At 41.2% G+C, this 14,293-nt stretch overlaps 1 protein-coding gene across 16 annotated transcripts in view; it reads right to left on the bottom strand.

Moving 5' to 3' along the window:
- RALGAPA1 (Ral GTPase activating protein catalytic subunit alpha 1) overlaps nucleotides 1-12,017 on the bottom strand; it is a 127,842-nt gene extending 115,825 nt beyond the window's left edge. For 9 of the 16 annotated variants that reach the window (XM_068683319.1, XM_068683323.1, XM_068683320.1 and 6 more), the window contains exons 1-3: nucleotides 11,641-12,017; nucleotides 668-778; nucleotides 136-185 (exon numbers count right to left, since the gene is read on the bottom strand). In XM_068683319.1, coding sequence (XP_068539420.1) covers nucleotides 136-185; nucleotides 668-778; nucleotides 11,641-11,746 — 267 coding nt within the window. In that variant the 5' untranslated portion in view covers nucleotides 11,747-12,017. The remainder of the gene's footprint in view (nucleotides 1-135; nucleotides 186-667; nucleotides 779-11,640) is intronic. The other 7 variants (XM_068683330.1, XM_068683337.1, XM_068683331.1 and 4 more) reach the window with 1 other exon arrangement.
- Between the last annotated feature and the right edge of the window lie 2,276 nt (nucleotides 12,018-14,293).

Genomic DNA, 14,293 nt, shown 5'->3' with positions numbered 1-14,293 from the left:
ATTCAACGCTAAGCAAAAGGGAATGCAGTTAAGCATAAAGCATATTTCTATGTGACTGCAGTATAGCTATACTGTTACATTCAACAGGACTAAATTCTAAGTCAAAAAAAATCAGGAATATTCAAATTATCTTACCTCAAAAATAAAAAGAATAGAATCTAATTCTTCTCTCTGAGACTTGTGACCTAGATGCAATTAAAAATAAATAGAAGATACCAAAACAAGATTTAAGGAACACTGAAAGAGATCGTTAAATATATAAAACAAAGACATTCATTTCTACAATGTAAGAATTACTTTGTATTCATTCTGCAAATACAAAGCATAAGTATATTTTGATTTGTTATGATTTAAAACATGTACAGTTTATATAACTTTTTATTATAGCATCAGCAGCTAGCAGAGATTAAGTTAGCTTTGCTTCGCAAGATAGCATGTTTCTGTAATTCTGCAGACCACCAGAAGCCTAATAACTTAATAATCCTCCTTTTGCAAAACTGAAAACAGCCAGAGAATGAAGTCTCCTTCCTCAATCCACAGTGTGCATCTTTAGTTGCTCTGCCTTTATTTGCCATGTTAGCGTTTAAACATATTTCTGCATACCTAATGCAATTTGTGATCAGAGAAATGCAAAGACATAAAAAGGCATTCTATTTGAAATACCCACCTTTTTGTTTAAGACCTACTTCAATAGTCACAAAGTTTTCAAAGAACACATAATATATATGTGAGAAATGTACGTCGAAAAACTGTTTGAGATCAATTGATTCCGCATTGTCTGAAAAATAGAACAGAAGATCATTTTCATTTTTCTTCAGTCACCCACAATATAGTTTTATCCAATAGTAATAATAGGAGATATTTAAAACAAAAAGTAATTAATATTGCTAAAGAAGTCCTTGAAGTTTTCATTCTTTTAAACAGAAGCCAAATGAAATTCCACATGGCATGCCATAAGTGCCTTGCAAACTTCAAAATGGGGAACAGCATCTTGCATGACTGGAACACCTGCAAACCCCTGTGATGAACCAGAATTCCACCAAGACTAGCACTGTACTTATGAACACTTGTGTGGAAATCCTCAAAGAAATACAGTCATTTATCTAGATTAATTTTAAACCCACATTCCAACTAATTCTTTCATACCAATACACTCACTGAACCACACTCCCTGCTCTGATATTTAACTGTGAAAAACTAGAAAAACTAGGTGGTAGAAGAACTGCATGGAAACACACGGGAACAAGGAGGCAGTTTAAATATTTTAAACAGTATTTACAGTGCTGCCAATTCAATTATATCACAAATCTTGCCACAACATTTTCTAATACACATTCAATTTCTGCAGTACCCCGGCATTCTTGCACTGTCTTTCACAGTCAGCGTGGTGGACCCAGAGTGCTCTTGGAGAAGATAGTGCTATATTAAAAACTAAGATCAACTCTTCAAGCTAGCACTAAACTTTGCAGTCCAGGTAGGTAAGCGTGTTCCCAACCATATACAGGACTACCAGACCTCCAGTGTTGCAGATCTCTTGCAGACTGTTCACAGATCAGCAGCTGAACCGCTAATAGTTTAGAGTCTGCAGTATTACAGGACAACAAAAAACATTCCCCTTTTTAAACAAAACGGCCCATGATTTGCAGGAGGTCAGGGCAAGGAACTTTTAATCACAACAGTTCTTAATTTCTGGAGATTCCTAAACTCTTTAGGAAACAAACTAAAGGCTTGCCTAGATAACCAGCTCAACAGTGAATCTTCATTATCTGTATCACCATCACTGCAGTGACACTTTCACATGTATAACTGGCACTATGGAAAAGCCCTGTGTCTTCACAGAGCTCTGCTCTACAGGAATTTCAGAGGACACTCCATTTTAGTTTGTAATTATCTATTTAATACCACGTGGTGTCAGTTACCTCAGAAAAGAGATAAAGGAGCACTGCTAGACCTAGACCTACAGTATTACCACTGACAGCTGATTAGCACTGAAAGGACACCTCCAGAACAGCCACAGCTCAGAAGAGTAGGGTGCAAGTCAAAAGGTCCTTAACTTTGCAGCTTTTCTAGCAAATGAAATTCACTCTTTTCTTCCTAAGATCCCAAACAATAATATAAACAAAAGGAAGTTTTTGGAATTCAGTTAATCATGGAGTGTTTGCAATAAGTTCTATTGCTTCAGAATGCAAGGAAATAAAAATAGAGCATTTTGAATGGGAATTTTCTCCTGTCATTACCTGAAAATAACACATTTCCTGTTAATGCAGAAAATTGGCTTTCCTTTTAAAGAAGGGAAAACACGCTTCTTGGTCTGAAAGGGCACTGTTTGCCACCTAAAGTAAAGGACAGCTTCTGCTTACCATCTTAAGAGATGAGAACTTAGAGAACTACTAAGTTACTGATCCAGAAACTTGGGACTTAAGCACAGCTGGACTGAGAACCTCTGCAAGAAGGAGGAGTAGGAAGAAAAAAAAAAAACAAACAGATACAGCACAGAAATAGTGACACAGATTCTGGAAGATTTTGGTCTGGAAGTCACCTAGCGTGGCTACCTGAGCAGATGGTTCCATTTCACTGTTGCCCCTGTGCTCAGCACAACCCACAGCTGCAACAGGCACAAAGAGATTACTGTTCTCCTTGATGACTTTACCAAAAATGCATCCCTTGCTCACCATTTGGATTTACCTGACTTCCAGCTATACACTGTTGTGCTTTTTTCCATTAAGAATCTGATCATTTTCGCCAATGAAAGTATTTCAAAAACTTTCAGTTCACCTTTATCCTTGTGTTCAACCAAAAGATACAGCTTTTCAATCCTCTCACCTTAAACCATTTTCTTCAACCCAAAGCCATTTATTTGTCTTCCCTATGCTCCCCTGAAGTATAACGAATCCTATGCAGAGAGGTAAAAACCATTTCCTCTACAAGAAGCTCGTGCATGCCCCTTTCACACAGCCCTGAACTGGGAATTTGCAGGAAGTTGCTTGTCTGCTTTGGCTCCTTTAATTTTCCTGCCTTCCTAGGAGAGATGTAGCCTTTTTGCATGAAGTACAATTACACAGAAACAGACTTGCCTCCTTAGCTTACAATTTATTTATTTTTAAACAAAAGAACTTTGTATCCTCTTACCACAGCTTCATGCAACTGACACAAACTAACGTGTTCCTTGTGTTCTTGGTACTCTTGCCCAGATGGAAAAGAAAAAGGACTCAAAAATAGATCTGGCACCATTTAGAATAGTTCAAAAAAGTTTCCCAGAACAGGAGAGGGAAAAATGGGGCAATATATTTTACTGTACTCCAAGAACATAAAAAACAAACATTGAACTGTACAAAAATAGTTCCAATACACTAAAATTCAAATTTCCAGCATTATTTACAGAAGTTTTGCCAAGAAAACACACTTTTCTTCACGTTTCCCAATAGCAATAAGCATGGAGTTTTGATTTGTGAACCTTCCTTACTACTTCTCTGTGACCTAAAAATTGGTACAAATTTGATCTCTACATTATCTATGTATTCATTTTCTTTATTTTTTTTTTAATAAAGGGAGAAAGTTATGTTTAAGCACAAAGGGACACCATAAAACTTCTCTGTCCTTCCCTCCTCCCCCAAAGCTTTTATGAAAGCAGCATTTGTTTTTTCTAGGTCCAGCATAAAGCAAGTAAATTAGCATTTCCTATGGAAGTTGTAGAAACTATTCTGTTTACAAATTCAGTTCTATTTTGTTGCATGATACAGAGAAACAAACTAAAAATGGAAGACAACCTCTAAGGTAGCTGTACAAACCTCACCACAAGAGCAACTGAGTACCAGATCAACCAGAATTCGGGTTTCCAGTAAATCCATAGAAACTTGGAAGTTGTACTATTTCCCATCTTATAGACAAGAGCTGTAGCACTGGACTAAATGAAAACAAAATATCAGAACCAAATAACAACAAAAAAACTCCACCTCTCCTATCAACTTCTGTGCTTATATGCGACTATACTTTCAGGAATTTACTTTCATTTATTTTCAAGTGGCCAACTGCTCTTTCAGGAACTTGGTTTTAGGTATTTTCAAATGGCCAACTCTTTTGAAGGTTAATCGTTGAAGCTTTCCAAAAGGTTACATTCTTTTCAAGTACCTCAGTAAACTATGCAGATCCCTGTGTCTGGAGAGGCTGACCATTTTAGGAAGAGCAGTTCTAGGCTTAATTCTGCTGCACAACTCTGCTGTACTCTGCTGTAAATGTGTTTTTGCTCAAAGGTTTTAATTATGGTTCAATTATCAGTATCTCCCTTCTTAAGAAGGAATAATTGTTATCCACGGAAGTAATTCAGGATTTTAATAAAAAATCCTTTACATCAAACATTTGAATAACGATATGATCTGGATTGTATATGTAGAATTCAGTACTTCGGCATTCTAAGTCCAAGTACCATCTCAGAGAGCTTAAGTGAAAAAAACAAAAAACACACAAACCACCATTTTGTCAGATGTAAAACACAAAAAGCAGAGATTTTTATTGTATATTTAAACTTGTACAGGCTCACCTGAGTAAGATTCTTTCATTCTGGAAAACTGTTTACATGTGTAATACCCCAATCCTCTGCAGGAGGACAACCTCAGTGAGCTTTAATACAACCCTCCTTCCCTATTTTGTTTCCTACATATTATATTATAGATGATTATAAACTAATCTGCAATATCTGTTGCATATTTATGAATGAGTTGAGTAAGCAAAGGAATACTATGTAGATGATTGCACCTCTGTATGAAATTAAAATCTTACAAAGATAAAGCAGGTAAACCTGATTTTTTTGCACAGGACAGAACTTCAGTGGTAAACAATCAACCTACTGACCTTATAACAACCACAACAAAAAACCACGCACAGATCTTAGAAATGCCTTAACTTTTCCAAAAGAAAACATTAACATTCACCAGCTTACACAAAGCATCACAGAAATTTACTGTAGCAGCTAACAGAACAGTCTACCAGTATGCAAAATGAACCACAATTTGGAATTTGATTTTTAAGTGTTAGGGAATTTAATAGTGTGTTTATACTACATGCTGCCATAGTTTGATAGATAACAGAAGTATTATCTTGTCTCATTCAGAGACTTGGTGGCTTTTAAGTCACTTTCCCTCATCCTCAGCCAAAAACACAATACCAGTGACAACTGCAACAAACAATGACCTGGAAGATGGCCAGATCTAATTCTATTTCTGTAAAGCAGAGACCTGCTACAGCCTGAAGTTTTCAGTATCAATTTCCATAATAAATTGTTGGCTTTAGTAAGCAAGAAGTTTCTAAGTGTCCTAAATTTCAGTTAACATACAAGCAAAATATCCAGTAGAACTTATTCCTAACTCCCCATGGTGGAAAATTTAACTGCTGTTTCATAGCAAAGCAGTGCAGAGATTCAGTTATATATAAGCAGTCTCTGGAATACCAAAACATGTCATTTTAAAAGGTTAAGTAGAAAACATCTGGAACTAACTGATGGCTCTGACATAGTTAACAGACTGTGAAAAAGCGAAGAAGAACTGATGGAAACAACATGGTTTGCTCTAACAGTGCGCTACAAATGCGCTTCTATTAAAAAAGGGCTGCACCTTAGCCTTATTGTAACAATAACAACTACTTGGCCAGACAATTCCATTTTTTTTGGAAGTAATTTTGTCAAAGAAAATATTCTTGAGGGTTTTGGTACTGAAAAAAAGAACCTACTAGAAGAAATCTTTTAATGGACTTCAGTTTTGCATTGGACAAGTCTGAACTCCAGATCACAAGCATCTTTTAGAGACAAACGTACAAGGCAAAACCCATGAATGAATAAGCACATTAACAGCACTAATGAACAAGGTCTACACACAGAGCGTTGTCAAATTTCAACACCAGTGCTCTATAGGAATGAGCAGCGTGGCTGACAGCTCTCCAACCTAATTGTTTCAGGTTGCCTGCAGACTCCAGAGGAGTTTCAACACCGGTGAGCTTTACAAAAATACTTCCATGACAACTCAGGCGTGTTCCAGAAGGTAGGTTTTGTGTGAGCAACTTCAAACACTTCCACAGCAGTGTAGTCATTTCCATTGTGAACTGCCACAAGCTGAACCCACGCAGACCTTTCCCTCGCATCCAAGCGGTCAGAGCCGTCCCTTTGTCTGCTCTGGGACTTTGATCCGATTCCAGCCCTCGTCCTTGCAAGCCAGCAGCACTGGCCAGTGCTGCTGCCTGCAAGTCAAGCGGAACATTAGCCAAAATCCTAAAGTTTAAAACACTTCTTCCCCCTGGCTAAAACAGATCAGAAAGGGTTCAGGCTTAAGACTGACAGAACACCAACTCTGATGTCTTAAACTGTACTTAGCCTGCAGCTAAACCCATGAATACCGCCGATGACATGTCCTCCGCAGTTCAAATTACCAGGAGAGGGAAATAAAAAAATACACACAACTCATGCCAAAAATAATACAGCACTGCATATCCACAGAAACTTCTGGAACAGTTATCTCCAGAGGAAATTCCAGGCAGCCAGTTTGCTGCAGCTCCCCACCCGCCTTTCAGCTGAACAGCCGTAAAACATTTTTTGTTTCTTATAGTACATCAGCGATACTCTAATGAACGATGTTGACCATGTGCAACACCAATGAATGTCATCCAGCTGAAGCATTAGGGCTGGCTGCCAGTGAGATACATTTCTTAAATTAAAATCCCTTTAGACAAATGCAATCTTTGTCTAAGTATATTGTTTAATATTGAGAAATATATCAGACAATGTCCAATATAGACTGTCTCATTCTGTCCTGCACAGCTTGACTTCTCCCTTTCGGAGATCACTCACAGGAGATGTTGAGCACTAACCAACCACCGAAAACACCCAAACAAAATAATAACTAAGATCCACACTTCAAGCACCCTGTTCTCTTTGCATTAAATGTTAAGAAGTATGCTCTCCACAGCTCCAGAGATACAGTGTATTTTAAAGGTATCAGATGCAAATAAAAATATTTTTAAGAAACAAAATACTCCTTTTTTGCTTTACCCTGGATTGACAGATTACAGGCCTGTAACTCCTCCCCTACCAAAAAGCAGAAAAACAAAGGATTTCCCTTAAGAATTCAGATGTAAAAGTAAATTCTAAACTGAGCACATTCATTTGTCTTGCTTTCACACAGTAAGACTATGCAGAAATCATTAAAGATATCGGGGTTTTAGCTTTCTTTATATACATGTATTTAAAATTCTGACTGAAACCACATATTCTGCCATAGCAGCAACATGTTTCATACCAAAGCCAGAGAAAAAACAAGAAGTCAATATTATTAAGGTATGACGTTATGAAAGGGTCACATACCTAGCTGCTTTAATTATTTACAGAGTTCCCAAAGCACAGCTTTAACAACACGACAAATCAAGCATGATTTGCTGCTTGAAGGATTACTAGAATGAACTTCTAAGAGCTATCACTTTAAAACCAGAGAATCTTAATTACATTGTTACTACTGTTTATGTGCATATGCACAGCAAAAGGACCTCTTTGATGCTGAGGTCCAATTAAGCAGTGCAACACTGATGATAAGAAAAAGGCAGTATTATTTCCATGCTATTTCCTCTTAACAATCCCCCAAATGGCCATTAGCTGACGAGGCACTTCCACGCTGTTGGCAGCAGAATCCCACACCACGCTCCTGCTCGGGTTCCCATGCTCTTACCACCAAAGCAGCTCTGGGTAAGCACAAGTGCCACAGCCTTCCCGGAGTATATGAACCGGAGAGAAGAGTTTGATTAAAAAAAAAGTCACATGCTGACAGAGATAGTGCTAGCAGCCAGTATGCTTCAAATGCACATCCCAGAACTAATTAAAGAGGATGATCAGTTCTCGACAGGAAGAAACTAACCCAACTTAAAAGCATCAGGTCTCTCAAAAGAAGATAGTTCCAGCTGTTTCAAGAAAGATACTGTAGCGGCAACACACAAAGGCAGATTACTTTTGTTCACAGACTGATTAAGTCCCAGGATGACTTCAATCTCTTTCCAATTTTTCACAGCAGTTCTTAGTATTAACAGCATTTATTACTACTTCGAGGTTTCCTCCAGGCTTTGACCTCTATAAGGAAACCGAATGTCTGTGACATGCGTAAATTGGTCATTTAACATATTTACTTTAACAACTAATCAATTATGAATTGGTAGCCTAAATTTCTGAATTTTCTTTGGATACTTAATTACAAAACAGAGTGAATAGATATCCCATGAAAAAAGACATACTAAGCCAGAGCAGAGAACCAGGATACTGGTCTGAAGTGGCAAAGAGCAGACCCTAGATAAGAGTTGAGGGGGGAACAAATACATTTACCCCCACTTTACCCGTACGTGGTAGTGCTCAGGAGCTTCCTCAAGTCAAAAATCTTCTACTGTAACTTCAAATTTGGTAGCTCTTAACAGGTTTTATTTCCTTGTCTTTTTCATGTATGTTTCCACATTTTTCACTCTCTGCCCCTCCAAAAAGGGATTCCAAAGATTTCTTTTTACATTAAACTTTTATTCTTATATGGGTCATTCCCATCTCTAAATCCTTTCTATACTGGCTACAGCAACAAGACTAGTAATGCTGCAGTGATATTTTCAGATAACGGTACACTACTGTTTTATGAAGACAAAGTTTTCTGTATACTTTAAGCAGACTAATTTGCACTTAGCTGTCAACAACAGGATTTTTTTCTCGAAATGATACAGCTCACGGGATTCTAAGTTGTCTTGTAAAAGGCATTTATGTAATTCCATCCAGTGTGCACTATTTTTAATTTGTTAAAAATAAACATTGCCTGCCTTTGTGCTATCCGGTCACTTTACTTCATATTATGTTCTCTGAAACTGTTCATTCTCTTCTGGTCTTACCTAACAACCATATGATCCTAGCTTAAATATTTTTTGATGATGTCTGACTTGTACCACTGCTTTGTGGGATTCAACCGTTCATCTTTCACCTTAACAAAATGGTTTGCATGTATCTTCTTTGGCTAACAGATAACAATCAGTCTAGAATTCCTGACCACTCTGCCTCTTTTCATAACTATTTCATTATCTTAGTAATGTCTTAATGGAAAATGAGTGCTTTTGATGCCTTGCTAAAATAGAAGGAAGATGAAGTAGCACTCCTTTCTTCCTTGCAAGTCTTCTCCATGAATTTAAGGCCATGTTTCAGTTTATTGCGGCTGAACCAAATGCTAAAACGCATGGCAAAAAAAATAATTCTGGTCCAATGCACTTTGCCATTTATGAACAAGAAACACTTCTCCCCATTCTCTGCATGTGAAACATCAGATAATTCTCTTCTTGATGGTCTTTTAGTCTCCGATACACAGAGGCTAAGAGCAATGAACAAGACAAACCATTTTTCATTAATGAATATACTGAGCAGAGATTCCACGAGTGCCTCTCCCCCAGACAGCCTGCTGGCACTAGCTCCTTGGCTCCCCTGAAGCACATGGAAGCATGCTGATTATTATGCTGGGGTGTGTGCGTGGCGGGGGGGGGGAAGTTGTCACTGAAGAAAAATGATAAACAGGAAAATGCAGCACTACACTGTTCAAGCTGCAGGCTGGTGTCTGAACCCAAAGCCATCTTGGGCAGCAGTCTGTCCCATGTGGGCACTTTTCTCTTCTTTAATCTGGTCCTGCTGACTAGTCAAAGAAACAAATGGGGAAGAAAGGGTGTAGAGATTATGCTTTGAAGGCCTGTTTAGGGAGGAGAGAATTTTCAGGAATAAAGCAAAGATGTGATCACAGAAGAAAATGGATTTCAAATAATCTGTACTGCACTTCTCTTGCACTCATGTATGAATAAGAGAAGTATCCCTCTGCCCCCCCCCCATAAAAAAACTTGTTTTTGTACCTCATGGATCTAGGATACACCTGAATAACAATAAAAGTTTGTAGATGGATACAAGACAGAGAAACTGAAGAGCAGTGTCACATCTTTCCCTACATACAGTCATACACTGAACTGTATTCTCCAAAACTTGGACAAAGCATGTGGGAACTGTGCTTCAACAGCCAAGAAATACGCATTTGGGGTGGAGAAAGGGGAATGGCCATCACATGAAAACATGTCCCAACAGATTTAGTCTGTCCTAAAGCCAGTAAACAGAAACCCTAGATTAGATAAGAACGTTTGCTTGACACAGAGCTCACAGCTTGCATCTCACTAAATGCACCTGACTGTTAACAAACCTGAGGGAAAAAATCTTGTAAATAAAAGACAAGTTACAGAAATACCAAATCCAGAATAGAACAGATCAAAATTGGACAGATATGATGTTTTGAAGACTACAGCAAACTGGAAATGCTCAGCATACTTTACCCAGTGTACTGCCTACTGGGGTTAACCCACAACAGCCAGGAAAACTAAATTCAGAGCTGTATTTAGTTTCTTTATAATGATCTTTCCTCTTAAATTTCTTCAACTGATTAAGGAGCTAAAAATAAACATAAATCAACATAAAACAAGCCACAACTGGCTCGGTGCAGCTAGCTAGGACGAGTTCTAAGATTCTGAGTGAGGCAAGAGGCTATATCTGACTACTGAAGTGTCTGGGATAGCTCGCTACAAAACTGTTCTCCATTTCAAAAGACATAATTACATTGCAGAAATAAGTCATGCAGCAGCAGTTGCTGCCATGTGGGAACAGCTGTTCCTTCAAACACTAATACAAAAGAAAAAAGGGAGCAAGAACCGTTTTCCTTTGAAAGGAAAGAATTCAGCTTTACAGGCTGAGGACAATATACTTAAATACCCCCAGACTGTGGGCAGAAACCAAAATAATCCATTCAACACTCTGTTCTAAATACAGAACGCAGTTGCCCTTGACCCCGCTCCGCTCACACGTTAATAAACTGTCAGAAACAACCCATACGGTTACTGAACTCCAGGACCCAAAACACGCTCGAGAGGAAGCTGCGTTTTTCAAGGACAGCTTGATGACAAGGACCTAGATCTCTACAAACACCTCCAGCTAGCAGATATTTTGAAATGGTTAACTCTGCCTTTTCCATTAGGTATGTTACTGCATATAATCACACATTCTAATTTGCTGGTCAGGTTAAACAGCTGTCCACACTGCACTACGGTGCCATTTAAGTGCTTATGCTCCCTCCTAACCAATTTGCAAGGCAGAGGTGTCTTTAGGATAGCCGTATGGATGCTCACCTACTGGGGTCCTGGTGAGCACTCACCCTGGCAGCTCCAACTCGAGAACACACTGTTGTTACTTTAGGAAAATTGATTAGGGAGCCAGGGGCACCACTACTGCTTGCTCACCACTTCTATTCAAACTGACTGACTTCACAACAGCGTTTCGGTGGGGAAATCCACCGGTTTTTCGCTTCTGTCCCCCTCTGCCCGATGAATTCCTCCCCCAGACAAGGTGGGGTTGCTGCTGCCTGGGCACAGCAGCGGGGAGCGGAGCTCCTGGGGCTCCCCGGCCCGGCCCCGAGGCTTAGGGTCGGGGTTTCCCTGCGGGCCCCCCGCCCCCCTGCCGCCGGTGCCCCCGGCCTCCGGCTCCCTCCTGCACCGGGGCCGGGGGGCGGCGGCCGCACAGCGCCGAGGGCCGGACCCCGCTCGCCGCCTCCCCCCCCCCTCCTCACCCACCGATGAGGACGCGCAGGTGCTTGAGGCGGGTGAGCGGGTCCTTGCGGGTGTCCAGCACCTTCTGCGTGGATTTCCGCACGTCCCCGTGCGGCTTCTTGGAGAACATCCCGCCGGGCCCGGCCCCGGCGCCGCGCTCCAGAGGCGGGCAGCGGCCTCCGGATCCGCCCGCACCGGGGCCCCTACATAGCCGCCGGCAGCGACAGCAGCAGCAGCAGCAGCAGCAGCAGCAGCAGCAGCGCCGCCTCCTCTTCCTCCGGCCGCCTCCTCCTCCTCCTCCGGGGCGGCGGGGCTGGAGGGGCCCGGCGGGGGCCGGGCCGGGCCTGGGCTCCCCCTTCCTTCCTCCTTCCCTCGCTCTCCTCCCGCTGCTTCACGACAGCCGTCAGGTGCGACCCCGGCCGTCGCTATGGCAACCGCGCCGTGACGTCACCGTCCCGGAGGCGCAGCGGGCGGAGGCCGGTGGCTGGGCGGGGAGGGGAGGGGAGGGGAGGGGAGGGGAGGGGGGGGGGAGCTGCGCCCCGCCGGGCCTCGTCGTGTCCCTGTCCCTTCCGAGCCCTGCAGTTCTGTGTGGTTCTGTGAAATCTCGTAGGGAACATGGACAGAAAATGCAGGCCAAGCATGCAGTTGCCAAGGCAGTGGCTCCAAGCCTTCTTTCAGTCAAGCCCCAGCTGAGCAGTAGCAGGATCTGCCTCACAGCCCCTCCTGCCATGCCAGCCCTCGAGTTGCTGCAGCTCCTCACGGCAGCTCCTGCCCGCCGTCACCTCCTGCCCGCCGTCACCTCGCCTCTGGTGGCGGTGCTGACATCGAGAGTGAAGTGGCACGGGTGGTCGAAGCAGCATGACACTCCGTGGTGCTGGCCTTGCCTCTGCTGCGCTCCTTAGGCCGCTCACGCCCTTGCCGGTCCTCAATAAATGGCGAAACAGCTCCTCAAGAACGGGAGAAACGCAAGGAACAGGCTCAAGAACCCAAATTTGTCCAAGGCACCAGTGAGGTCTGTGGCAGCAGTCAAAAACACGTTGCTGTTTGCCACAGGAACATTGCTGCTGAGGCCTCTGTTAGTACTGCCAAAAAAACACACCCGAGTTTCTCCTAAAATCCTGGTGATATTTTACAATCATGAGATGTATTCAGAATTCTTGGACTTTTTGATAAACTTCTGCTAATGATTAAGACTTGCAATTTCTAGTGGCTCTGCTTGAATTATTATTATTTTTAATGTTCCCTGGTACCTGGATTTCTATCAAGGAAATCCAGTTCCCTCAGCCATAAGTGATAACAACAGCCAGCGTTTTTACTATAGGGAATACCTCACTATTTCAGACGTTATAAAATCATAGGAGTTGCTAAGAGTTTGAACAATATCCATGATAAATAAATAACATAACCCAAATCTTTAAATACATGGCCAATCATAGTTAATATTATGAGCAGTGGGGCAGTGGGTTTAGTCAGTAGGGTTTTAGGGAGTCAGTGTCACCTGCCCATGTGGTCTGCCACAAATCATTTCACGGTTCTGTCACTTTTCTAAATAAGATCTGAGGGTCAGTAATGTTATGTAGTAGCTATTATTACAACTATTTATTTTTCCATAACAGTACATTTTACCTCTGTAAGATTTGACCGCTATGAAGTGCTTTGTTTTCTAAATCTTACAAATTCTAAGCATATTTTTGTATTTTGACAACCTTTAAAAAACACTTTGAGGAACTTACTTGCTTTTCTGATTATTTTTCGGACTTCAACTCAAGACAGAGGTTAAAAATAATAAACGAACAGAGTAAGACATCAACAAAATAGTAAATGAAAGGAGGGAGGGAGTGGTGTTAACCAAGTTAATGATGGCTTCTGTAGAGAACGTCCTCATTGAAAGCACACCAGGCAGGAAGGGCATGTTCTACAGAAGGCCATGGTCTTGCAAAAGCCTGACTTTGAAGCGTGTGACTTCAATGACTTTGATAATGCATAGAGGACAAAGTTAGAAAAGACCAGGATTATTTAGGGAGGGGTTAGGGGTTAGTACTGTTTGGTACAGTACTAACGACCTACATTCTAGGTCGTTAGTACTGTACCCAATCCTTTGCATTTCCACTCTAAAGAAAGAACTTTTCAAATATTTTCATCCAGCCGTGAGGGCACCTCCACAATTAAGTTTAACTGAAGTTGCACACTGTGCTTTAGGGTGGTGTGTTGTAATCCTCAGAGTATATGGCTTTTGCCTGTGTGAACCATCCTGCATAACCATCCTGCGTAACAAATTTTTAGTTAGCTTGACTGGTAACTTTAATTTGCGAAAAAGACCCCCAAATCTAAATAACTCAGGTTTGACTAGTCAAAACCAGGCCTCTGTACAATTCTTTACTCTAGTGTAACACTGGTACTGGAGGTGTTGGCCACTTTGACTGAGGCAGTCAAATATCAAGATCCTGTGAGATATTTCTAGCATGAGAATAATGGTACAGCTAGCTATGCCAGCAACAAAATCCTGTCCGTCTGCAAAAAAAAAAAAAAAAATGCACAGCTTCCCATTCACACAACCCCTTATCTCACAGATAAAAATCTGGAAGCTATATTCTTCTGTAATTGAGTAAAAGAGCTCTTTGTGAGCATATGTTCCGAGCAACCAATTATTGCTTTATTACTTTACTTGCTAAGTACT

Source organism: Anas acuta, chromosome 5 (assembly GCF_963932015.1).
Source record: "Anas acuta chromosome 5, bAnaAcu1.1, whole genome shotgun sequence".
Taxonomy (NCBI): Eukaryota; Metazoa; Chordata; class Aves; order Anseriformes; family Anatidae; genus Anas; species Anas acuta.
The sequence above is the reverse complement of the archived record's forward strand: the minus strand, read 5'-3'. Positions and strand labels throughout refer to the sequence as shown.